This window comes from Carcharodon carcharias, chromosome 18 (genome assembly GCF_017639515.1).
Source record: "Carcharodon carcharias isolate sCarCar2 chromosome 18, sCarCar2.pri, whole genome shotgun sequence".
Lineage (NCBI taxonomy): Eukaryota > Metazoa > Chordata > Chondrichthyes > Lamniformes > Lamnidae > Carcharodon > Carcharodon carcharias.
The window spans coordinates 52,412,411-52,439,522 of NC_054484.1; the positions used below are offsets into that span (position 1 = coordinate 52,412,411).

Consider the following 27,112-nt stretch of genomic DNA (forward strand, 5'->3'; position numbering starts at 1 on the left):
TGTACTGTAGTCAGGCCTGCAGGCAACAGAAAGAAAGGTAGCAAAAGAAGTTGTGAGGATGATTCAAAGAGTCTGTAAAGGAATATAGATTGATTAAGTGAATGAGAAAAAATTTGGCAGGTGAAGTATAATGTGGGAAAATGTGAGGTTGTCCACTTTCACAGGAAGAACAGAAAAGCAGAATGTTATTTGAATAGAGAAAGACTACATAATGTTGCAGTACAGAGGAATTTGGTTGATTATGTACATGAATCACAAAAAGTCAGCATGCAGGTACAGCAAGTGGTGAGGAAGGCACAAGGAAAGTTGGTATTTATTGCAAGGGGAATGAAGTATAAAAATAAGGAAGTCGTCCCACAACTGTACAGGGCACTGGTGAGACCACACTTAGATTACTGTACAGTTTTGGCCACCTTATTGAAGGAGGGACATACTTACATTGGAAGCAGTTTAGAGAAGCTTCAGGTGGCTGATTCCTGGGATGAAACGTTTGTCTTATGAGGAAAGATTGATCAGGTTGGGCCTATGCTCATTGAAGTTTAGAAGAATGAGAGTGATTGAAACATATAAGATCCTGAAGGGGCTTCACAGGGTAGATGCTGAAAGGATGTTTCTTTTCTTTGGGGAATCCAGGACTAGGCACACAGTTTCAAAATAAAGGGTCTCCTATTTTCAATAAAGAGGAATTTCTTCTCTGAGAGAGACCTTAGTGTTTGGAGTTCTCTTCCTCAGCAAGCAGTAGAGGCTGGGTCATTGAATATATTCACGGTTGAGTTAGACAGACTTTTAGTTGACAAAGGGAGTCGAGGGTTACGATGAGCAGGCAGGAAAGTGGAGTTAAGGTAGAAATCAAATCAGCCAAGAACTTATTGAATGGCGGAGCAGGCACCCAGGGCCAAATGACCTATCCTTGATCCTAGTTCTTATGTTCTCGCGTGAGTGTCCTAAGCCCAAATTCTTCAACTGCTTCATCAATTACCTTTCTTCCATCAGAAGGTCAGAAATGGGTTAAAAACAAAAAACTGCGGATGCTGAAAATCCAAAACAAAAACAGAATTACCTGGAAAAACTCAGCAGGTCTGGCAGCATCGCCGGAGAAGAAAAGAGTTGATGTTTCGTGTCCTCGTGACTGTTGAAGGGTCATGAGGACTTGAAACGTCAATTCTTTTCTTCTCCGCCGATGCTGCCAGACCTGCTGAGTTTTTCCAGGTAATTCTGTTTTTAGTCAGAAATGGGCATGTTCGCTAATGATTGCACAATGTTCAGTTCCATTTCTGACTCCTCAGATACTGAAGCAATCTGTATCCACATGCAGCGAGACCTGGACAACATTCAGACATGGGCAAATAATTAGTAAGCAAATTTTACACCAAGTGCCAGGTGTTCACCATCTCCAACAAGAGAGAATCTAACCATCTCCCCTTGACATTCAAAGGCATTACCATTGCTGAATCCCCCACCATCAACATCCTGGGTGTTACCATTGACCCGAAACATAATTGGGCTAGCCATATAAATACTGTGGCCACAAGAGCAGATCAGATGCTTGGAGTTCTTCAGTGAATAACTCACCTCCTGACTCCCAATAACCTGTCCACCATCTACAAGGCACAAGTCAAGAGTGTGCTGGAAAATCTCCACTTGCTTGGCTGAATGCAGCTCCAACAGCACTCAAGAAGCTCAACATCATCCAGGATAAAGCAGCCTGCTTGATTGGCACCCCTATCCATCATTTTAAAAACTCACTTCCTCCACCATCAATGCGCAATGCCAGCAGTGTGTCCATCTACAAGATGCACTGCAGCAACTAACCAAGATTACTTTGAAAGCACCTTCCAAATCTGCAACCTCTACCACCTTTTATTTGTATGACAGTAGAAATGCTTTAGGGATGACCTCAAAGTCAGAAATAAAGATGGGACTCGAGGTATGTATATAAGATGCTCAACACAAAAGCAGAGAAATATCCTCTATTTCTCTGAGGAAATAGAAGAGGTCAAACATCCCCACCGACTCATGGGGGTCTCTAGTGACTGACCAAAATGGAGAAGGCTCATTTGGGAAGGCACTGAACACATCGAGACTTTGTTGGGAATGTGCAGAGGTACAATGAGGCATTGGAGAGAACATACAAACCTCCAAGCACTTGTCTACCTGACTCTGAACAGAATCAAGGGATATGGGGATTGGGTGGGAAAGTGGAGTTGAAGCGAAAGATGAGCCATGACAATATTGAACAGCGGTGCAGGCTCAAAGGGCCATACGGTTTTCTCCTGCTCTGATTTCTTATGTTCTTGAGTTAACAAATGCCCCGGATATGGCAAAGTCTGCAGATCGTGCACTGGACTTAACTAACATCTCAAAACCCACTGGAGTGGGAGCAAGTCATTCTTGATCTCGAGGGACTGCATAAGAGGAAGTATTTGTATGATAATAAAAATAATATTGAATAAATTTGTTTGGATGAATTTGTTTGTACAGTATTGTATTTACTGGGTAAAATTAATCAGTACCATATGAACAACCCTAGCTGCATAACTGATGACTATCTTCTTATAGCCTGACCTACTAAGGACAATTGTTGTGGTTAAGGATAATATTCATTCCTAAATCATTAATCAGATGCCAGGTATGAGCACTAGATGACAATGTATTAATTTGTTGGCAATAGATCATTACAATTTCCCTTTAACAGCAGGATGGGGTACTTTTTCCCCTTGCATTAATATTTAAGGTTGTAGATTTTATTAAGCTCTGCCACTTGTGCATATTGGAGAATTGGGCTCCTAGCTTTGCACTGTGTGTTCATGATACACTTCAATTTTTTGTTGTTTGATCTCGGGGCTGAATGATGTTCTCCTGTAGCTATGCACAAGCTTCATTTAAATGGTATATTTAATTTTTTTGAAACAGTCCTACACTGAATTGCACAACTGTGGATGAGGTTTGGCCCCCTCCTGGTGCAGCACCCCCACTGGATAGATTACTACAATTGGCATTGCCACACATGAAGTAAATCTTAAAGAAAGAAGACAGTTATTTAAGTTGCTGTTGAAATAAAGTTAGCGAATATTTCCCTATTGGTGTGTTGAGCATCTTGTATACCATCAGTTCCATCTTTATTTCTGACTTTTTTGTTAAAGCCTTCAGTTAGCTCAAAAGTACTTTCTTGAAGTTGTGTCAATGATGCTGAGTATAAGTTGCCCTATCAAGGTGAATTGGGGAATGGTAATCTGTTTGGTGGTTCTCATAACTCTGAATTATTTGGATGAGGAACCCCAATTGAAGAGATCACAACATCTTCAGGTCAACCCATGGCATGCGTTCGCACCCATTAATACTCACGGCCCAATGTTTAAATACAGATCAAATCTGTGTTTGCCACTTCCGCCTCACTGCAGGGAAGGTAGCTGAGCTATGCTTTCTGCTGTAGTGATAACCTCAAGGGTACAATGCCTCTTCCTATGTCTGTAAAAATTATAATTGCATTAAGCTTCTACAGAACAGGATCCTTCCAGGCCAGTGTCAAGGATATTTGCTTCATAAACGCTGTTTCTGTCGCCACAAGTACTACCTAACCTGCTGAGCATTTCCAGAAATTTCTGCTTATATGCCAGATAAGCATGACCATATATCTGAAGCAATTGCACACAAGTTCGAGGCTAAACAAACGTTCATCCACTCTTCCCGAACAGAATGATTTACTCCTAACCTTGGAACGCTGTACTGAGCCAACATGATTTATCCTGCCCAGAATTTTACATCAGCCTTCCTTAAGAGTTTTGGGTGAAAATCCCCCTTTTTTGCCAATTGTGCAAAATTGTTGTGCTTTTTCTATTGTGAGCCTAGACTCATTAGCATGCAAGAGACTTCGGAAGCTGTGTGCATAGTCTTAGCAATCATGAGACAGGAAATAAAAACAAAAGAATACTGGAAACGTACAGCAGATCAATCAGCATCTGAATTGTGAACCCTCCTCTAGAGTGAGGCTTTTCCCGTGGGATTCAGAAATCTGACATTGGGCCTAATGGGAGTCCTGAGCCCTCACTTGCCTGCGGTGAGACCGGCGCCTCGATCTTCCAGGAGATGACATCCTAATTGGCTATTTCTGCGGGAGGTGGGCTCCTGATGCTGCCAGCCTAATCAAAAGGCCAACAGCTTGAGAACCTCGGGAGCCCCACTGGGAGAGGTGAGCACTGCTGAGACAAATAGTGGTCTATCTTAGCGGGGCATACATTTAAATAACACATTCTGAGAGGTGAAGCCAGTAAGCCCCTGGGAGCAGAGGGGAAGCCCTCCAAGTGGATTGCTTGGATTTCCAGTACATCCATTCCTGTCTGCAGCCCCCTCTTTAAGGCATGAAGTTACAGGCAGGAAAGGCCACACTGCTCCCAGCCTGCTGCAGTGAGGGCTAGTCCTCCACCAACAAAATGCCGGTGAGGCTGAAAAATTGCCCCTGTTTTGGCCTTTGGCAATGTTATTTGGCTGTCCACCTCTGTGGAGTGAGCAGCCAATCCACTTCTCAGCCCTCCTTGGGAAAGTTCTCTGGTGGCAGGAATGTACCTGGCAGCTGTCTGGACATGGCTGTCCCCTTTTTTCTTGGTTCCCCCGCTTCCAAACCCACCACCAGGGGGTCGGGGAAATTCAGCTCTTCATGTGAGCAGTCTCAAAGATGAGATAAGTGGCCAGAATTTTCGTGCCTCCTGGCATCGAGCGTGTTCGGTGACGTGAGTGGAAATATGAGGGGGCCAAAAATCAGTTTCGTAACATTGTGAAACCAGTTTGTGATCATCTGCTTAGCCAGTTGATGGCAGGCCGCATTCCCTGCCATCGGACATCAGGAACCTCATTGTAATACATCAGCATTTCATTGTAAGGCCAGTCCACTGGACTCATCCCCATCCCCTCCATCCCTTGCTGGATTGTCTGCCCACATCGGCGGGAAAACACACAACTGCACATAAGCGATGTGCACCTGGCGGGCTGCACTTCGCTCGGGACTCCAAGGTTTGTTTGCTTACCTTGCTTCTGGCAGCACTTACAATCACCAGCACCAGGCTTTACAGAGAGTACCACATCACTTTAGGGGGGCTCACAGATAAATCTCTACCCACCGGATCATTCATATGTGAGTGGCTCTTCAATGGCTGCAGGGCTAGGACTTGCTTGGGGAAGGGGGAGAAGTGGCCTCAGGCAAGGGAAGAGGCTGCAGGACGAGAGCTGTACTGGGGAAGGAGGGTATCCCAGGGTGTGTGCGGGGAGCACATGTTGATCTGTGCAAGTGGCCCGAGGCAGTCTCCAGAGGATTTGAGGCCAGATGGACATGTGAGAGTGTGTGTGAGAAAGGGTGGTGATGTCCCTTGAGCTGGCACTGAGTGAGATACCATTGAATGTGTGATGGGCTTGAGTGTCTGAATTCAGAGTGATGAGATGGTTGCCATACCCTGGCTGTACAGATGAGATCATTCATCCTCTATGTGCATTGGGTGACCAACTTTTCTGTGCAGCATTGGCACTGACCACCACTGCCACCACCTGCCATGCTGGATTGGTGATGTGCTGCCATGCTGGATTGGTGATGTGCTGCCCCTCATGTGGCCAGAGTAGGGGTAGGGGATATCACGGCAGGTCTCCATGGCGTCCAAATGGCATTCCAGTGACACGTCATTAAACCTGGGCACTGCAGGCTTTTTGTCTTTCGTGGATCTCTTCCCTGCAATAGTCTTGGGCTGGAAGCACTGAGATGTGTGCACGTGGCTGAACTTTAAACATGGCACCCGGCATGATGAAGCAGCGAGGTGATGGCATGGGGGGCACCGCCGTGGAAACAGGGTGTTTCCTGGGAATGCATAAGTAATGCAGCGGGTTTGGAACGATATGGTGGGGTGATTTTGCCCAAGTGTCTCCTAACTCATGCACCATGCAGTTATCACCATGCTTCAGCTAACATAGATTTGGTAAATAACATGTGAAATTGATTCTGTGGACAGTAATATGTCAAATCATATAGCAGAGATCAAAATTATGTGCCTTCAGAGTTATTTTTTCCTGCAACCCTCATAAGAAAATTCTGTTGAAGCTTTGATAACTTGTAATGAAAAGCTTGATATTGTTGACATCAGAAAGGCTCCAAGTTTGGGCCTTGTTCTTCACTGAGTTTGCAGATAACCATTTTGTAGCAGTAGAGACAGAACAGTTAGCCTCAATGACACCACATCAGGAGAAGAGTTAACCTATGATCTTAGACTATTCCCAGTGGAATTACTGGCTACTATGCACAGTACGTAAGGGCATGAGAGTCCTTTATGAAGTCTCATTTAAGTTTGGAGCTGTACTCTGGACGTAACAGGAATGAGTGATGATGCCAAGTAATATGGTAAAACAAGAATTTTATTGAATATTGAACAATGTTAATTATAATAATAGTGATATCACAATTATAATTGATAATATAAAAAGAGAGAAGTAAAAAGAAAGACAGCTTTATTCAGAGAAGAAAGCACTTTATATATTAAAAGAAAGGAAGAAAGACAAGTTTGCTTACATACTATATATACTATATTACAGATACATACTATATTATAAACATTCACCTCAAATTGGTCTGTTCAAGGCAGCTCCCCAAAATGGTAAAATTCCCCTTGGTTCATACATCATCAAGTCTCTGAATAACCTTATACAGGTGGGCACTTTGACCAGTCACTCCATTCCCGTTCCTTCCTCCCATTGTCTTGAATGCTTGACTATTCCACTCCAGCTACAGCAGCAAACCCTGGAAGCTGTTTTCCAGTTCCATTCCAGCCTTTTGAGGCTTTCTTGGAATAAAAGTCTGGTAAACATGGCTCCTTATCAGATTCTTCTCACAGGCACTGCAAGACTTTGCAGACTTTTCAATATTCAAATTGTTTACACATCTTTTGATGCTGTCTCTCATCTGCCATCAATCAGGTTGTATGCCCATCAATCAAACTCCATCTCCTGATTCCACACCATAGTTGACCGTATGTGTAAGGCTATTCATTGTCCTAGCTTGTAGTTCAAGGGTCATTGAAAGCAGTAAGAAAAAGGACTTTTGATAAAAGACAACTTTTATTTTAGCAGTCTAGCTTGAAAAAGGATAACAGCTGTGAATGGCCAGTATGAAAAAACAAGGTCTTGGGGAATCAGTTAAAAATATCACTACTGATTACTATTAATTAATTAATCGAAGCACAATCACACCTAGGTTTAAATCAATGTTTACAAAGTAAGATTCAGTAAAGTTTCAATTAAAAATCAAAAGTGAAGCTGAAATAAAATGCAAAAATTAGTGGCTGCAGGCCTCAGACCCTCAAGTATTATCTTGATACGTATGGCCATCCATTTATTTTTTTTTAAATGCAAACTTTACAACCGTGGCTCCACTGTCCAGGCTCGCACAAGAAGTACTTGAAGTTCTTCTAGATGAGAAGTTACAAATGGGCAGACTAAACTAGTGGAATAAATAGATGGGGTTCAAAGTGGAGAAATGCAAATGTATCCACTTTGGGTCCAAGAAAGACAAATTTTAATAATAATAATGAGAATGGGAACTCTGAAGGAACAAAAGGATTTGAGTGCCCAATTACAGAAATAACTAAAACCTAGTGCATGAGCACAAGTCATCAAAAAGGCTAATGCAGTGTTGGCCTTTACCTTAAGAAGGTTGGAATACAAAGGCAAGGACAAGATGCTTCAGTTGCACAGAGCCTTGATTAGTCCTCATCTGGAAGACTGCATTCTGTTTTGGCAACCACACTTTAGGAAGGACTTCTTGACCTCAGAGAGAAAACAGCAAGGGATGATGCTGGGCTTTAAAGGGCTAAATTATAAGAACGGTTTGGATAACCTTCATTTGCATTTCCTTGAATTTAGAAGGTTGAAGGGTAATCTAATTGAGATGTTTAAGATGATAAAGGGATTCAACAGGGTAGATATAGAGAAACTATTTCCTCTATTTGGGGATTCCAGAACAAGGGGGCATCATCGTCAGATTAGATCTAGCCATTTAGGAGTAGGATCAGGAAAGCAGTTTATCACTTGAGATAGTGGAAATCGTTCTCCCCAAAAAGCTGCAGATGCTGAGTCAATGAACAGTTTCATACTAAGATGGTTAAATCTTTACAAAAGCAAAATATGACAAATGTTGGAAATCTGAAGTAATTACAGAAAATGCTGGAACTACTTAACAGATCGGGCAGCATCTGTGTAGAGAAACAGAGTTAGCATTTCAGACCAGTGACTTTTCATCTGCCCTCATCTGATGAAAGATCACTGACCTGTAAACTTTCTTTCTCCACAGATGCTGCCAGACCTGCTTACGCTTCCAGCATTTTCCGTTTGTATTGCCAGATTTTTGTCAGTTATAGGTATTAAGGGATATGAAGCAAAGGAAGGTAAATTGAATTGAAGTACAGGTCGACCATGATCTGATTGAATGGCAGATCAAGCTTGAGGGGCTAAATGATGCACTGCTCTTCCTATGTTCCAACTGAAAGCTGTGAATGCCATTGGAACCTGTGCAATGCAAATCTGTCTCTGCAGGAGAGGAGATGACAAGATTGTTTAGGCACTTAAAACAAATTCTATTTTAATCAAATGTGAATTACTTTATTGACACTTTGATGTTACTGCTGTCATCATGTCATCATCTGCAGGGTGGGTGCTGATTGCCAGATTGTTGCAAAGTAAATAAATGACAAAATCTTTCAGAAAATACAGATTCTGATTATTGATTTCTGTTTCATTTTGGAACATAATCAATGATTTTATTTCAGAACATAGTCAATTTAAATTCTCATTTAATTTTCTCATTATTTCAAAGCAGAGATCAAATCATTGACATTGGCATCAAATCATTACATTTGATATTACGGAGGAAAAAATGCTGTTCGGTTCCATTTTTCACGCACCAGTGATGATTTATATTTGTCTCCACCGCAGTGTGTTTTGCAAGATATATTTTGCAAGATACTGAGCTTTGCAGCATTTGAATCAGGAAATATCTAATAGATAATTCTCTCAGCTGGGAGGTATGGAAGTGGTGATGAGGCACTTTAAATCATTTCCCACACTTTCTGTTAGTTGATTGGCAGCAAGACTGTAGACAGTGCGCTTTGTTTTGCATTTACATTTACAATGATATTATCTTTTCAGTGTTTCTGATGCTAAGAATAAGCCTCCTTCAATGGCTTCTTTTTTTGAAAATGAGTATTGCTTTAGCTGTGCTGAACTAATCTGGGTATTAAAGTGAAGTTGATAGTTATGTTTCTATTATACAGAATATTAGATGCCGAATGAACTCACCAGCTGTGGCAACAGTTTCTTTTGCAAAGGGGTTTATTAGGATAAAACAAATTAATGCCTGGCTGCAGAGATGGTGCAGGAGGAAGGGCTTTAGATTCATGGAGAATTGGGATCATTTTAGGGAAGGAGGAATCTGTTCAAGTTAGACAGGTTACACCTCAAAAGAGCAAGGACCAAAATCTTCAAGAGATAGCTAACTAGTACTGTGGGGAAGGGTTTAACTAATTTGGCATGAGCATGAAACATTCATGAGAACTATCAGGTGCACAGAGGGCTAGGAAAGACAAAAAATACTAGAATAAGGAGTAGTTTAGAAATAGGAGAGATCAGTTGGAGTCGGGGGGAGGGGTGTGCAATTGCTAAGCAGTCAAAAATGAATTTAGAGTGCCTGTATGTTAAATGCATGGAGTGTGGTAAATAAGGTTGCTGAGCTGCAGACACAAATCACCACATGAGACTATGACAAAGTTAGTGTAATAACACAGATTGGACTTGATGAAGAGAAGGATTGGGAACTGAATATTTTGGCTACAAGGCATTCAGGAAAGATGGGGAAGGGACAAAAGGAAGGAGTGGCAATATTGATCAGAAAACTATAGTATCAATGGAGAGAGATGAGGTAGTTGAGGGACCAAACACTGAGGGCAGAATTTTCTGCCTGCCGGATGGGCGGGCCCGACCCAAACTCCGGCAGATGGGGAGACGATCCCCGCCGGACAAACGGGCCTTTCCGCCATTTTACATGGGCGGGCCAATTGAGGTCTGCCCAGCATGACGTCCGGCGGGAAGCACTATACGCTTCCTGTGTGGGCGGGGGGGGTGGATTCCCCAAAAGCGAGAGTGCACTCTTTTGCTCATGTGCATGAAAGAGCACACATCTCCCTGAGGCTATGTGCTGCCTCAGGAAGATCGCTTACACGTTTAAAAATATTAAAAATAGAAAACAATAAATTCCCTAACATTATCCCCCTCTTGTGACAATGTCACATGAGATGGGACATGTTCATAATTAACATAACAACTTTGTTACAAATTTTAAAACCCGGCATGAAACCTCATCCTGCAGGTGGATGAGGTTTCATGTTTTATCTGTTTGCCGCCGGGGCTCGTGGCCTGCTCGCCAACCTTAAGGTTGGACTGGCAGGTACACTAAGTACTTTAATTGATCTGTCAATGGCCTCAATTGGCCGTTGACAGGTCAGCGGGCCTGCAGCTGATTTTGCTGCACTCCCGCTTTCCTGAAAATTTAAATGGACCAGGATGACATCGGGGGTTCCACCCATTGTCATCCCGCGTCATTTTACGTGTTGGCGAGTGAGCCCCGCCTCCTGCTCATCGGCAAAATTCTGCTCTGAATCTGTTCGGTTAGAATTGAGGAACAATGGAGGAGCTATTATGCTGCTATACTACAGACCACCAAATAATTAGAAGGAAAGAGAAGAGCAAAATTGCAAATAAATTACAGAAGGATATAAAATACCTTGTGGTGATAATGGAGTCTTCAATTATTTGAACATAAACTGGGATAGAAACAATGTGAAGAGAAAAGACGGGGAGGACTTCCTGAAATATGTACAAGAGAACTTTTATGATCAGTATGTTTCCAGCCCAATGAGGAAGGAAGTGGTACGGGACCTAGACTGGGAAATGAAGCGGAGCAAGTGAAGCATGTTTGAATGGGACACTATTTACACTATCGTCAGATTTAGAAATTGATGGAAAGTGACCAGGTACAATCAAGGAAAAACAATACTGAACTGCAGGTGGGCTAACTTCAGTGAGTTGAAAATGATCTGATTTAGGTGGATTGGAGTAAAAATTGGTAAGCAAGAGAGTAACTGAACAATGGGAGTCTTTTAAAGAGCAGATGGTTAAGGTACAGAGTAGCTATATTCTCATGAGGGGGAAAGGAGAGCACCCAAAGCTAAGGTTCCCTGGATTACTAAAGGTACAGAGGTTAAAATGAAACAAGTAAAGGAGGCTTATAACAATTGTAAAGTTAAAAATGTGGTGGAAAACCAAATCTGAATATAGAAATTACAAAGGACATCTTAAAAAGAGTGTAGGAGGGGCAAAGAGAGATTGAGAAAGATTAGTGGATATATCTGTAAATGGTGTCAGCCTTCGCTCAGCTGGTGGCAGTTATGCCTTTGAGTCTAATGGTTGTGGGTTCAAGTCCACTCCCGGACCTGAACACAATAATCAAGGCTGACATTCCAATGTAGTACTGAGGAGTGCTGTTCTATTGGAGGTGCTGTCTTTAAGATGAAATGGTAAACTGAGGTCCCGTCCACTCTTTCTCAGGTAGATGTAAAAGATCCTATGGCAGCATTTTGAAGACAAGGAAGGGTGTTATCCCCAGTGTCCTGACTCATATTTGTATCTCAACAGCAAAAAAACAGATTTATGTGGTCATTATCACATTGATGTGCATGGGAGATTGCTGCATGCAAATTGGTTGCTGTGTTTCCTACATTGCAATAGTGACTACACTTCTAAAGTACTTAATTAGCTAGCTGTAAAGTGCTTTCAGATGTCCTATGGTCATGAAAGGCTCCATATGAATGAGGACTGGAAGATTCTAAATGTTACCCCATGTTGTAAAAGAAAGGGAGGCGAGAGATAAACAGACCAGTCAGCTAATGCCTGTGGTAGGGAAACATTTAGAGACAAGAATCCTGGACAAAATTAATTGTCATTAGAAAATTATGGGGTAATGAATAAGGGTAAGTGTGGATTTGTCAAAATCAAATTGTTTGACCAACTTGATTCAGTTCTTTGACGAAATGCTGGAAAAAGTTGATATTGTGTATATGGACTTTCAAAAGGCGAAATTACCATATGTCATGAACACTTTGATCACAGAAAATGGTTAATCTTCAAGGACTAAGGTCATTTTGGATTATTTGTGTTTAAAATACATTGTCCCTTAAGGGGTTAATGCATGATTCTGATTGCTGTTCCTGGAAAATGTATTGTTTTACAAGAAAAGATAATTAAGCAGTTGTAAAAATAATTGTAAATCTCTTGACCTGGGTGAAATGTGTACAAAGGGGGTCACATGGATTTTATGGCTCTGATAAAAACACCATGGGCTGGATTTTGCTGTTGGCGAGCAGGGGGCGGGGCCCGCTCGCCAATGGCAAAACAACGCGGGATGACGTCTCGCCCCACTTAATTTTTAAGGAAGATGGGGGCACAGCGAGATCAGCTGTCCATCCGCTGACCTGTCAATGGCCAATTGTGGCCATCGACAGGATAATTAAAACAATTAAAGGCCCTGCCCGTCCAACCTTAAGGTTGGTGGGCAGGCCAGAACCCCGGGTGGGCTTCTCAAAATACATGAAACCTCATCCACCGGCGGGATGAGATTTCATGTAGGGTTTAAAAAAGTTTGTTAAAGTTTCAGTGAGATTTATCAACATGTCCCATTTCGTGTGACATTGCCACATGAGGCGAACATGTTAAGGATTTTATTATTTTTCTATTTTTAAAGTTTATACAGCTGTCAGTGATCTCCCTGAGGCAGCACTTAGCCTCATGGAGATGTGTGCTCTTTTGTGCACATGCGCAAAAGAGCACACTCTCGCATTTGGGTAATCGCCCCACCCCCCCGCCTGCACAGGAAGCGCATAGCGCTTCCCGGCGGACGTCGCACTGGCTGGGCCTTAATTGGCTCGCCCTCTTAAGATGGCAGCGGGGCCCACTTCTGCCCCATGCCTGTAAATGTGTTTAACAAAAAGTGGATTTTGGTTTTGCTTTGAGAAGAGAAGGACCAACTGCTTGAGAAGGAAGTCAACAGTCTTTTTGCAGTCCAGAACCAGCCCACAGCTGGAAGTGAATATAAGCCGCTCCTGAGAAGCTCTACATGCTGGAATAGAGTACCCTCGAGTAACCCATAAGTCCGCCTGAGACGCAGTGCCAGAGTCATTGATTGTTTCGCGGATCAGTGCTGAGACCAGCCGTATAACCCGGCGGCCATTTCAAGAACTTCACCATCTATTCTTTGCTTTTGAACCATTGACTTTTAATCTTTGACTGAATTTCTCTCTTTCTCTTTGTATTGTATTGTTTTTTGTGCATGTGGGTGTGTGAGAGACTTAGGGTATCTTGAAAGAGTAATTAGTATAATTTCATATTCCATACTGAATGTTGATAAGCTTTGCCTTTCTATTCGACAAGACTGGTTTCATAATAAGCTAATAAGTTTGTTGTTTATTGAAAGAAGCCTGGTTAAATTATTTTTTATTCTGGGTTTCACTCAGAGGATGGAGAGTCTTTGGAACTCTCTTCCTGAAAAGGTGGTGGAAGCAGAGTCTCTGAGTATTTTTAAAGCAAGGGAGTGATGGGTTATTAGGGGTAGATGGGATGCAGATTTTGGGTTACTATTAGATCAGCAGGCTCAAGGGGCTGAATGGCCTACTCCTGCTCCTTGTTTGTATGTTCGCAACAGTAGTGAAGGTAAATAGTTAGCATTTTGGTGAGTGACTTGAACATTTAAACTACTGTTGCAACCTGTGGAGTAGTGGATCTAGATCAGCTGCACACTTCCCCTTCCCGGTTGTAATAAATACAATAGTCATGTTGGCAATATTACGATAGCATAGATACAAAATCAGCTAATGGGCAGAAAGCAATGAGTTTGAATGGTTATTTATTAGACTGGAGTGAATTAAACGCTGATGTTCCTCAGGGTTTGTTATTAGGACTTGTTCAAATCAGCAGGTAAATGGCTAGCCCCACTTCTCCGCCTGCTAGTGGATTCTAGGCAGGGTTCTTCCTTTGCTAAGTGGGATCTCTTCCCTCTGTGGTCTCCTTGTCTCCCAGAGCTCTGAAGAAGAGTCATACAGACTCGAAACATTAACTCTGTTTCTCTCTGCACAGATGCTGCCAGACCTGCTGAGTTTTTCCCGTATTTTCTGTTTTTATTTTAGATTTCCAGCATCCGCAGCATTTTACTTTCATTTTTGTTATTAGGACCACTGTTCTTTTTGATGCACATTAATGACCTGGGTATATAGGCCATAATTTCAAAGGTTGCAAATGATATGATACCTGGAAATGTGGTAAACAATAGAGAAGGATGGTAACTTGCTTCATGAGTACTTAGACTTGTAAAATGGGCTGACACTTGGACAGATGATATTTAACACAGAAAAGCGTGGTAGTAGGACGTATGAGAAGAGGCAATTTGAATTAAATGGTACAATTTTGAAGTGGGTGCAGGAATAGAGAGACCTGGGAGGGTATGTACCCAAATCTTTGAAGATGGCAAGACAAATTGAGAAGTCTCTTTATAAAAAAAAAAGATAAGATCCTTTACTTTATTTATGGAGGCAAAGAGCACAAAAAACAATATTGTGTTCAATATTCGATACCACACTTCAGGAAGGATGTAGAGGCCTTAAAGTAGGTGCAGAAGAGATGTGATTGAATGGTACCTCTATGTGATAAGAGACTACAATCACATGAAGGGAATGAAAAGAGAAACGCTGGGAAAACTCAGCAGGTCTGGCAGCATCTGTGGATAGAGGAACAGAGTTATCATTTCCAATCCATATGACTCTTTAGAGCATTGGAAGCTTTGAAGAAGAGTCATACAGACTCGAAACATTAACTCTGTTTCTCTCTCCACAGATGCTGCCAGACTTGCTGAATTTTTCCAGCATTTTCTGTTTTTATTTCAGATTTTCAGCATCCGCAGCATTTTTCTTTCATCAATCATATGAAAGGACTGTGCTTGTTCTCAAAACAGGAAGGGTTAAGAGAGAATTTGAAAGAAGTGTCCAAAATTATAAATATTTTTGACAGCATAAATAGGAGAAACTTTTCCTGTGGCAGAAGAGCCGATAACCAGATTTAAGGTGATAGGCAAAACATTCAGAGGTGACACAGATTTTTTACACAGCAAGTTGCTGTGGTCTGAAATGAGCTGTCTGAGAGGGTGGTGGAAGCAGATTCAATAGAAAGAGAACTGGATAGATACTTGAAGAGAAATATTTTACAGGGCTTTGGGGAAAGAGCAGGGAAATAGTATTCATTGGAAAGCCCTACCAAAGAGCACAGTGAGCCAAACGGTCTTCTGTGCTATATCATTCTGTAATTTGATGTCAGGGAAATGCCTCTCCCACCAACTAGACCACTGCTCGCTGCCAGTGAAATTCAGTTAGCAATTTTCTATTTGTTGAAAATGAAAACTCATCAGTGGGAATCTACATTCCCCCATAAAGAGTACTTTGGGACAGGCAGCAGAGAGCAGTAGCCGTGATCAACAGCAGAAGCCTGCACTGCAGGCCACCTTGAATTATTGACTGAAAGATTGTGGGGAGAGAGGATGAAATTGGATATAATGTGAAATGTGAACCTAAAATACAATTTTTTAATGTTTGAATATTATATAATATTTTACAAGAGGGGGAGAAAATGCATTATTTGATGTTTATGTGTTAATGATACTGGGGAGATGGTATCAGTTTCACATTACTGTCCTGTCTTGTTCTGCTAACTTGTTTGCATTCTTTTAAGGTAAAAGATGTTATGAAAGGCATCATGGCCAACCTGCAGCAAACCAATAGCGAGAAGATTCTGCTGAGCTGGGTGCGCCAGTCCGTCTGTAACTACAAACCGGTCAATGTTGTTAATTTCACCTCCAGCTGGTCCGATGGCTTGGCCTTCAATGCACTCATCCACAGTCACAGGTGAGTAAGAGGCAGGAGATTTCCTGATTTCTTTTTTGGCATTTTGGTTGAAGGGTTTTTTTTTTTGGTCACAATAACATATACACCAACAAAAATGTCAGGAGGCTTGCTGTTACACTGAGCTTATCTCTTGCAGAACACAAAATCTTGAGAACTGGGACTGATCTCTATAGGATGTTTGTTCAGCAAGAAAATAAATGAGGATAAGATCTGGAAAGCTTCTGCAAGCTAGCAGGCCTCTTATCACAAGCCACTGAAAATAGCATTAACCTTTTATGTAGTGCTTCATCTTGGGACCCCACAGCTTTGAGAAGAGGATAGGAATGTTCAACTTATTAATGTAAAAGGTTATTCATGGGCTGAGAATAGCACAACAGTGGAGCAAGAGCATCTTTAATAAAAAACGACAATGCTAGAAACACACAGCAGATCAGTCAGCATCTGTGGAGAGATAAGGACAAATTGACCTTTTATCAGAACTGATAAATGATTAATGAATAATTAATCTAGTGGAATCAGAGCAAAGAAGAGGACAGATTTTTTAAAAAGCAAATAAAGAAGCAAACATGGATGGAATTATCACTTTGCCAAACACTTGGTGCTCTCCATAAGCTCTCTGGACCGCAATATCCATTCTTCTCGTCCATCTCCAACCTAACGTCCCTCTATTTAGTCTTCCACAATGTTACACTGAAATTCAGTACAAGATCCAAGAACTGTGGGCTTGATTTTACATCCACAAATCAGATGTGCCCCCCTCAACCCCCTCACAAACGTAATATAGAGCATGATGGCATCCAGTTGACAATACATCATCACGCCTACCTCCCAAATTACAGAAGATGAGCAGGCACAGAAATTGGCTGCCTGCCAGTCAATTTAAAATTAACTTGTTAACAGCCAATCATCCCCAATTTTTTGTTGCCTGCTCCATTTACCGGGTGTCGGACATGAAAGGCTCTGGGAGTATTTTACAGTAGCTATGACAAAGCGGCACAAGGGTGAAAGAAAAGGCATCACAGCAGACCATGGCTGCATGTACCAGCAAAATCTGCTGGGGGGGACACTTTGTTGACACTTCAGTAAAAAAAATAAAGACTGATCCGAGAGCAGAGGCCTTTACAATTCTAACTGTGACTGACTTCCTGTTTATGGCATTACCCCCTCTGCCACATGATGTCCCAGCTGACACTGCCGATTGGAGCTCCTCTTTGCTCCTCTGGTTGGTCTTCTTCATTGGACGGCCAATAATTAGCTATCTGAGGCTTGATTGGATGAGCTGAGATAGCAATGGGCGGAACACTCAGTTTCCATTCCACCTCTCTCACCCTGTCAAGAAACATAAAATCCAGCCCCGTTCTCTTGATCAACTCCATTACCTGAATATTGATGTCATGGTGCCAGATAAATGACTTCTAAGTATTAAGTAGGCCCAAGCCTGCCTGTAGCAGTTTCCCCATTAGTTATATAAATTATAGTGACTGGAAACATGGGGCTGGATTTTACGGGGTGCCGTGGTCCCCACCCGCCCGGCTAAAAAATCAGGAGGGAGTGTGTCCATGATCTTGGTGGCTGTCCCGCAACAATTTAACAATGAGAGCCAGGAGAATGCCCTGATTTAGGGAGCTGCTGGCCAATCGTATGGGTAGCAGCTCTATAGTCCCAGCAGTGCCAGCTGGTGGCCAATACTAGGACTACAGACAGTTGCACCATGTCGAGGAGCCTAGGTAAGTCTAGGGCTGGGCGTCTTGCTGAGGCCTGCCAACCTGTCTGAGCAGTTGGGGTGGGTGGTGGGTTGGCGCTGGTGGGGTGTGGTGCTTCTGGGAACGTGGGTTCAAGGGGACAGGGAGGATGGTTAAAGTGGGGAAATGACCAAGGGGAGGGTGTCTCCAATGGGCCTGGGCGCCCTCACAAAAAAACTCCCACCCCTGTTGCCCGACACCAGCCTGCACATCTGAGAGCCAAAACAGACAGTGACAAATTGGTTAGCATTGTACAATCCTGATTTAATTGACTAGGCAGTCGTTGTGGGACGATTAGCTGAAAGATTTACTAGAGAAATTGAGAGAGGCTGTGTTAAACTGAAGCATTAATATTTTTATGTAACTGGTGTTGTACAATAAGCACAGGATCTTCTAATAAATATTTTGATATTTTGGATTGCAAGCAGGTTGTACTTTCACAATAATCTACATAGGGGTACCTTGTCCTGGTATGTAGGTTACATGGGAGATTGGCATGAGTCCACTGGCTATGCGTAACATCATTAGCATCATGAAATCAAACTTGAAGGTCATGCAACAGTTCATTAAAGCTGCCAGGCTTACTGCAAGGCATGGGCCTCCCCTCGGCTCCAAGTAAAATACTGGTATGGGCAGGATGAGGCCATTAAGGGCCTCAATAGGCCCAAAGCCTAAAAGCGGGCCACCCGATGCCTCCCCTGTGCCCTGTAAAATTTCAGAGAGGTTGGAGGCGGGCTGGTAGGAGGTGGGAAGGTCACCTGTTGGATTTTACTTGCTCCCCCGCCATAAAATCCATCGGCGGGGGAACATAAGATCCAGCCAATGGTGAGTTGGAGCTGAATGCTAGAACTTTCAAATTTTAACTCCTCGTGCCCATCGTTTTTTTCTGGGTTAGGGGTTTAAAATCCTGGCCTTAATGTGTTCTGTAATCGGTTAATTTTGTAATCAGTATAGAATTTAATCAAATCTGAATGTGAAAACATGAACTATATGCAATCAGAATTAGATTGGGGCTTTGAAAAATAAGTGCTCATTGTCAAGTTAAATTGTTGCAGGCTGCAAGTCCATTATTCTTTATAACATTGTACATTCTTGCTTCATAAGTATGCAAAATCAACAGCTCATTCGTTTAGCTCAGTAGAATGATTCAGTTTATTGTAAATGATACATTATTTCCAGCTATATCAAGAACGTTATCTATAGTACGGTAAAATTCTTCATTAGAGTGTATATTCCTCTAGGAAAGAAAAATACAAATGTTCAATGGTGAAAGGCAATCTCAGTGTCAATGGCAGAACTAACTGTATGAACATAAAACCTGAGAGCCAAAACAGACAGTGACAAATTGGTTAGCATTGTACAATCCTGATTTAATTGACTAGGCAGTCATTGTGGGACGATTAGCTGAAAGATTTACTAGAGAAATTGAGAGAGGCTGTGTCGAACTGAAGCATTGATATTTTTATGTAACTGGTGTTGTACAATAAGTACAGGATATTCTAATAAACACATTGATATTTTGGATTGCTAGCAGGTTGTACTTCCACAGTGATCTACATGTGGGTCCTGGTATCTAGGTTACATGGGAAACTGGCATGAGTCCGCTAGCTTTGCCTAACATCATTAGCATCGTGAAATCAAATTTGAAGGTCATGCATCAGTTTGTTATTCTTTGACGGATGATTCCACAGGGAATTGGAAATAGTAACAGCTAATTATTAGGCTACCAATATGAATGTTTATTTTGACATAATGTAACTGAAAACCACTGAGAAAATCATGGACCTGAAGTACCTGATTTCCATTCAGTGTCAGGCGTTTGGTATCAGCTGTGACTCAGTTTGTAACACTCTCACCTCTCATGCCAGCAAGTTGTAGATTGAGTGCAACAATCCAGGCTGACACTCCAGTGCAGTGCTGAAGAAGTGCTGTCCTGTTAGAGGTGCCATCTTTTGGAAGAGACATTAAACCAAGGTCCTGTCTTGCCCTTTCAGGTGGGGGTAAAAGATCCCAGGGCATTATTTCAACAAAGTTACAGGGGAGTTAACCAAAGCGTCCTAGCCAATATTTATTCCTCAATCAACATCATAAAAAACAGATTATCTGATTTTTATTGCATTGCTGTTTGTGGGAGTTTGTTGTGCACAATTAGCTGCTGTTTTTCCTACATCAGTGACTACACTTCAGAAAAGGTACTTTGTTGGTTGTAACATGCTTTGGGCTGTCTAGTGATTGAGAAAGGTGCAATACAAATGCAAGTCTTTCTTTTGTGTAAATTAATGGACAGGCAAATTAGGCTTAGGGGTGACAATTTGATACAATCTACTAATATTCATTTTTCCTCTGATACAGATTGAGAATTAAATTCATATTATTCGAGGTGGATTTTAACTTTGTCCCCCGCACCCCCCGCCCTATCTTTGCAGTCTGTCGTTCTGAATTCAATCTTACCTTTACTTAGAGAAAATTTCTGTATGGGATTTATTTCTTCAACCAATTACAAAGAACTCGATGGATTTCAGGCCAATATCTTCAAGAATGGAATGAGATTAGCCCTGTAATGTAAACACTACTTGATATTTTAACTGGGTTTAGAAAATCTTCGAAGACTGTGTTATTTCCCTAGTGTCCTGAGATTTGTAATTTCAAAATAATAAATTGGAGGAAATTCAGGATTGTTGAAAAGAATGTTCAAGTACTGAAAGCATTAAAAATGACCTGGCACAAACGTGATGTATTCACATACAAGGTCACTACATTTTCACTATAGCAACGTAATCTTTGAAAATGCATGTCTTCCTGCATGTTGCCAGTTTGGATGGGGAAATGTGTACTTTGATAGTAATGTAAATTTATCGATGAACGGCCAGGTTTTGCAACGCTCGGGAAACTCGACAGCTAACGGGAGGTGGAAGCAGATGGATGCAGCAGCTAAGTGCTTCTTATAACACTGTTTGTGGACCAGGAGGGGCATTGGCTTCATAACTCAGGTCAGATAGCACAAAAGCCAAGGAAGTTATGCTAAATCCTGACAAAACACTGGTTAAGCCCCAGCTGGAGTCTTCTGTCCAATTCAGTGCACCACCTTTTAGGAAGGATGTTCAGGCCTTGGAGAGGGCGAAAGCAGTTTACCAGAGGAGATTACTGGGACTTCAGTTATATGGTGAGACTGGAGAGGGTGGGGTTGCTTTCCTCAGAGCAACAAAGATTAAGGGGAGATTTGATAGAGGTGTTCAAAATCCTGATGGGTTTTGTTAGAGTAAAGAAAGGGGAACTGTTTCCTATAGCAGAAGAATCAGTGACCAGAGGCTGCACACTTAAGGTAAATGACAGAAGAATCAGAGGCAAGGTAAGAGGTTTTTATTTACTGAGCGAGTTGCTGTGACCTGGAATGCCATGTGTAAAATGGTAAGAGCAGCAGATTCCATAATATTCAAAAAGGAATTGAATTAGTACTTGAAAGGGGAAAAAAAAATTACAAGGCTGTGGGGGAAGCTAATTGGATAACTTTTTCAAAGAGCCGGCACGGTCACAATGGGCCAAATGATGCCTTTCAGAACTGTCTCATTCTATAATTTCATAGTATGCCAGATGTTATTATTGTTATTTCTTTTGCATTTTTTAATGTTCAATTATAGTAGTTTGTGTGGCTAACCGAATCAAAGAATATTAGTGGTTCAAGGAAGTTATTTGTGTGCTTTTCTGAAAGGGGAAGACATTTATTAATGTCGTTACAGAGCAGCTTTATTAATGATCGTGGTATAATGTCACTGTGGCTCACCTGAGGGTTGAAAATTCCCGATTCATGTTTGTTGGATATTTTCTTCATATAATCTTTGGAGTTTGTATACAGTTTAGTCAACAGACAAGTAAGCAGCCCCAGCACAGGATGACCAATCTATTTTAACTAATGATAAATAGACTTCTTAACACCCAACTCCCATGGTGGTTCAGCAAATTTATCCAAGAAGTAGTTGAGGTATATAGACCCATCGAGATGCAAGTTTAATTCCTGATGTGTGCTGTGAGAACCACCTTAGGCAGTTGCAGTTCTGGGGATGCTACAGTTTTCCTTAGCTATACTGGATTAGGGAGAGAAAAATAGATCATGGATTTCCCTTCCTCAGTAAGTGTCAAGTAATCACTGCTGAAAGTGGGACAGAAATGGCTTCAGTGACAGTACTCATGCTGCTACTCTCTATTGAGGCCCACACATTATGACTGGCCTCTTGGGAGAATTTGTGATGGCAGCAATTGCCCCTGAAACTTCCAAAAAGGAGGCAATACCTATCAAAGAAGAGGGAAGAAAATAGGGAATAAGAAAATACTCAACATTACAGGCTTCATGGCAGCTGAACCCAATTTAAAGACGATAGGCAGGTTCATGTCACATGCTGAATTAATGAGGACATGTTATTTCAAGTATGTACTAGTTTTTTTGTAGGCAATCTAAAAGCGAATGAATATTAATTCACACTGTTCCTCTTTAAACTTGCTGAGTCTGTGCAATGTATTTCATCATCATCTTTCTGCTTTTAACTGAAACAATTAGTTTAAATAATAGCTGCTGGAAATTTAACAAGGAGGGCTATCTGTATAATGGCTGTGTTCAGTCTGGGGATTTAATTTATTTGCATCATTATAATTTAAGTGACCTTGCTTTAGCTCACATATTCCCCAGTGTGTTTTTATTTGCCTATATATTGTGACTGACTTGCAATATTTATTGCTAGTAAACAGTAAAAGTTGTGATATAATAATGCGACTATGGTTTCAAGTTCCTGGGAGAATCAAAGATAATTCAGGAGCGAAACACAATGGCCTCGATATTTATGATGAGATAGAGAGGGTTCAGGTGGCAGATGGGAGGGTGGGAGAAGTCCTTGTTGGAAAACCCAGAACCCAGAAATAGGAGTTTTCTGGCTACCTTACAGATACTAACTACAGAATATTTTATTAAGTTTTTTTCTGCAGATTTCTCACCTAAAAGGCAGCCTGATTGAGGGATTGATTGATAAGCGGACTGTGTTGCAGGCAGGAAAACCTGCAGCACAAGGGTGTGGCGATGAGCAAGTAGGAAGGGAGGGAGGGAGAGAGAGAGAATGAAGTTGGTAGTAAGAGGAAAATGGTGATCGGGGAGGGGAAAGTTCATGGTTGGCAGACAGGAAATTTGGAGGGGGAAAATCAGGGGAAGTTGAGGATTGTAGGTCTGGAAGCTTGTGTTGGGCTGAGGGAAACACTCCTACTCTTCCTGGTCCACAAGTAATGCTGTTAAGGCGCTTACCTTATGGATTTGGTCCTTCTCACCTGCTTTTTTACCTGTCGCATTTCCTGAGACCCAGGAAACCAAGGGCAGAATTTTTCAGTTGGCGGGCGGGCTTGGCACGAGCGGGCACAGGCAGTCTTGGAGCTGATAGCCACCTGCGATTGGCTCCACGCCGCCATTTTACACAGGCAGGCCATTTAAAGTCTGCCCCAGCATAATACGCAAGTGGTACCGCTCAGCGCTACCTGTGCGGGCGGTGGGAGGAGGGAGAGTTTGGACCAGTGCTCTTTCGCGCATCAATCTCCCTTAGGTACGGTGCTGCCTCGAAGATTGAAGGGCTTCTGAAATTATGAAGTAAAAGGTTTATAAATTTATTTAAGCATGTCCCCGTCATGTGACATGCTTTTATATGTATGAAAAATGTTTTACTTATTTAATAAAAGCTTTAGGAAACCTCATCCCACTCGTGGATGAGGTTTCCTAAAAAACGCGAAGGAGGTTGGACGTGTAGCATTTACAATAACCTTAATGAGATTAACCTTAATAGGCCATTTACATACCGGCGGGCGTGCAGCCAACTCTGGCGCGTGCCTGTTGAACGAAACATCACTACTCAGTGCCATGATGTTGGGACATATGCCCGACGTCATCGCTCGTCCTTTTACGCGTTGGCGTGTCGGGTCTATCCCCACAAGGCAACTGAAAAATTCTGCCCCAAGTCAAAATGAGTTAAAAATAAATAAGCTGTAAAAATGGATGCATGCAGCTTTCCTAAAGTTTTACCGACTCACCTGCCCCCGAGATAGATTTGGTTGCGTCCCGACCCCCTCTCTCCACCCGTCTCCGTTAAAACTGGAAGTGGGTGGGTTTGAGGGGGAGAGGTTCAGATTGGTTTGAAATTTTTCTAATGTTAACTTTGCAATTGACCCAAACTCACCTATTCTTGGTGTTAAAACTACCCCTAATAAGCTCATAGAGTTTGGTTCCTCGTCGCTTTGACAAAAAATAATTTGGCACAAGACCAAAATTTTCATCAGCAGCCACTAGCATTGTCTAGTAACTACTTTATAAGTCAAAAGCTTTAGGCAAGAGAAAGATGACTCAATTTCCCAGTCCCCAGGTGCCAGTTTCTAGATTAAATGTGGGGTCTGGAAATAATATAGAGCTGTATGCAATCCTGTTTCCTCACTATTTTCCACACTGATAAAATAACTAGTTAGAATTCACTGGTGATGGTTAATATGTCCACTGTGGACATGCATTTTGAAATAATATTTTAATAACAGAATTCCAATGGCTGGCTGCAAGACGGTAGGCAATTCAGAATGGTAGAAGTTGGAAAATGGCAAGGGCCCCAAAATAATATGTGTGTGACCACTGTTGTTCACAATTTATATTAATGGTTTAGACTTTGGAATCAAAAACACCAAATTGGGAAGTGAAGATCGGGTATTAGTCAATAATTAGGGGACTGAAGGGCATCGCAAGAAGACATTCGTAATCTTGTTGAACTGGCATATAATGGGCAAATTAATTTCAACACAGGTAAGTATGACATTTTGGTAAGAAAAATAAGATCACATATGACTTGGATACTAATCTAAATGGGGTAGAGAAGCAAAGGGACCTGAGAGTACAAATTCACAAATCAGAGGCATAGAGTGCAAAAGCAAGGAAGTTTTGAGGAACCTGTTCAAAACACTGGCTCAGCCTCCACTGGAGTCTTGTGTCCAGTTCTGGAAACCACACTTAAGGAAGGATGTGAAGGCTTTGGAGAGTGTGCAAAAAAAAAATTAGAAGAATGGCTTCAGGAAAGAAGGGTTTCAGTTATGTGGATAGATTGGGGAAGCTGGGACTGTAGTCCTTAGAGAGGACAATGTTGAGAGGATATTTAATAGAGGTGTTCAAAATCATGAGGGATCTGGACAGAATAGATAGAGAGAAACTGTTCCCATTAGCATAAGGATCGAGAACCAGAGGGCACCAATTTAAGGTGATTGACAAAAGAGTCAATGGTGAAATAAGGGAAAACTTGTTTATGCGGTGGATGGCTAGGAGCTGGAATGCACTGTCTGCAAGTGTGGTGGAGGAAAAGACAATTGGGGCTTTCAAAAGGGAAATGGATAAGCAGCTGAAGAGCAAAAGAAATGCCAGGCTACGGGGAATGGGTAGGGGACCAGCTAAGTTCCTCTTGTGGGAGCTGTTGGGAGGGTGTTGGTTACAGAACAGTACCTCTTGAAGAAGTCTTCATAGTCTTCAGTAGGTTAACTGTAAGTGTTTATGAGAAGATAGAACAATTTGCCTATGTGCTGTAAAGGGTACGGGCTTGGAGGTGTCTCCACGCTTAGGTCTTTTCCCATCTCTGCTCAAGACCACACTGACCCCTGAGTCTAGGTCATGTGCCACCTTACATCACTGATACTGTACTCAGTCCCACATTAACTCTGGATATGCCAGACCCTTATAATACAGGAGCCTGCATGGATGAGTCAGGCCAAATAACCTCCTCTTGTGTTGTAACCATTCAATGATTCTATGATCACTAAAAGGAGCGCACAGGTTAATAAGATCCAGATAGAAAAGCAAACCAAGCACTAGGTTTTATTCCTAGAGGGATAGAATTGAAAATTAAAGAAATTATGTTCACCTTATATTAGAGTACTTTGTATAATTCTGGCCACCATATTCTGAAAATGGTTTAAGGCACTGGAGAAGATACAAAACTGACTTGCAAGCATGATACCAGAAATGTGAGGTTATGCCTATCGGAAAAGGATGAATGGGCTAGTCTCTTTTCTCTTGGAAAGGTTGAAGGGCGACCTAATAGAGGTCTTTAAAATTATAGAATGTTTTTATGAGTAGACAGAGTGTTGAGGAATATCAAAGCTAGAGGCCATTGATCTAAAATGGTCACCACGAAATCAAATAAGGGTTTTGGAAGAAATACTTCTGCCCAGAAGTGGTGAGAATGTGGAACTTGCTAATACAGGAAGTGGTTGAGATGAATATTACAGACACTTTAAAGAGGAGGCTAGACAAGCAAATGGGGAGAAGGAAATTAAGGGTTATGCTGATAGAGTTAGATGAGGAGGAATGGGAGAAAGCTCAAGTGAAACAGAAACGCAGACATGTACCTTTTGGGCCGAATGGTCTGTTTCTATGCTGTATTTTCTATGTAATTGTATCTGAAAATGTCATATGATGTATTTTCCCCAATTTGACCCATAGCAATGCTAGTTGCCTAATTCTTAAAGTCCAGTGTTGCTATGGCAGCAGGGGCATTGCAGTTTTAAAATACAGAAAGCTTGTACAATTGATTGCCTGAGTAAACAATGCTACAGGCTACAGAGTTGATTTAAAAATCAGTTTTTCTGGCAGCTCAAAGGTCACTGACAGTACTATGCTGTGGCAGGCCCCTGAGGCAACGTAGCAAATCTCCATTTCCACTGCTGGTTGGGTGCATGGTGGAGACCAGGAAACCCAGCAGGAGTATTTAAACGACCCGGAGGCTGGAAGATTGTGTGGGAGTGGGATTACATTGATGTGGTGGATAAAATTCCTGCCAATGTTAGAAAAGCAGCCTGGTTCTACAAAAGTGGAAGATTTAGGCCAGAATGTCTAAGTAACTGCATAATGAGAGCATTGAAACCAAGAAGGATTTTTTAAATATTGTGCAATCATTTTGCTTTGCTTATTTCCTTTAATAAAGAGCTAATAATATCAATATTGTTTTATTTTGCAGTAAATTAAATATTTCTATGCACACAGTGAATGATAGCTTTTGAATTATTCTGTTATTCTTGCCAAAGCATCCTGAAATAGGATGCCAAATGGCTATTGGATAGTCTGTATTAGATATAACACCTATAGGCTGTCCCATCATCTACTGATGAAGCCTATCGTTCATTTTTGTATTGGCCTTTATAAGGGACATGGAGATTGAAATTGTTTTTTCTCTCTTTGCTATAATGCGGTGTACTTTACAGGTATTTTGTGACGTCAGGAACTGTGCTGCCATCTGTGTGCAGTTTGTTGGAACATTTGTTTTACGAAAGTGGAATCTTCTCAAGCTATTGTTTACA

At 41.8% G+C, this 27,112-nt stretch overlaps 1 protein-coding gene across 1 annotated transcript in view; it reads left to right on the forward strand.

Annotated features, from left to right (window-relative positions):
* The window catches only part of dmd (dystrophin), a 1,748,406-nt gene that overhangs the window by 321,765 nt on the left and 1,399,529 nt on the right, over positions 1 to 27,112 (forward strand). Inside the window, exon 6 of the mRNA XM_041212034.1 lies at positions 15,850 to 16,022. Within this exon, the coding sequence (XP_041067968.1) occupies positions 15,850 to 16,022 (173 nt within the window). The remainder of the gene's footprint in view (positions 1 to 15,849; positions 16,023 to 27,112) is intronic.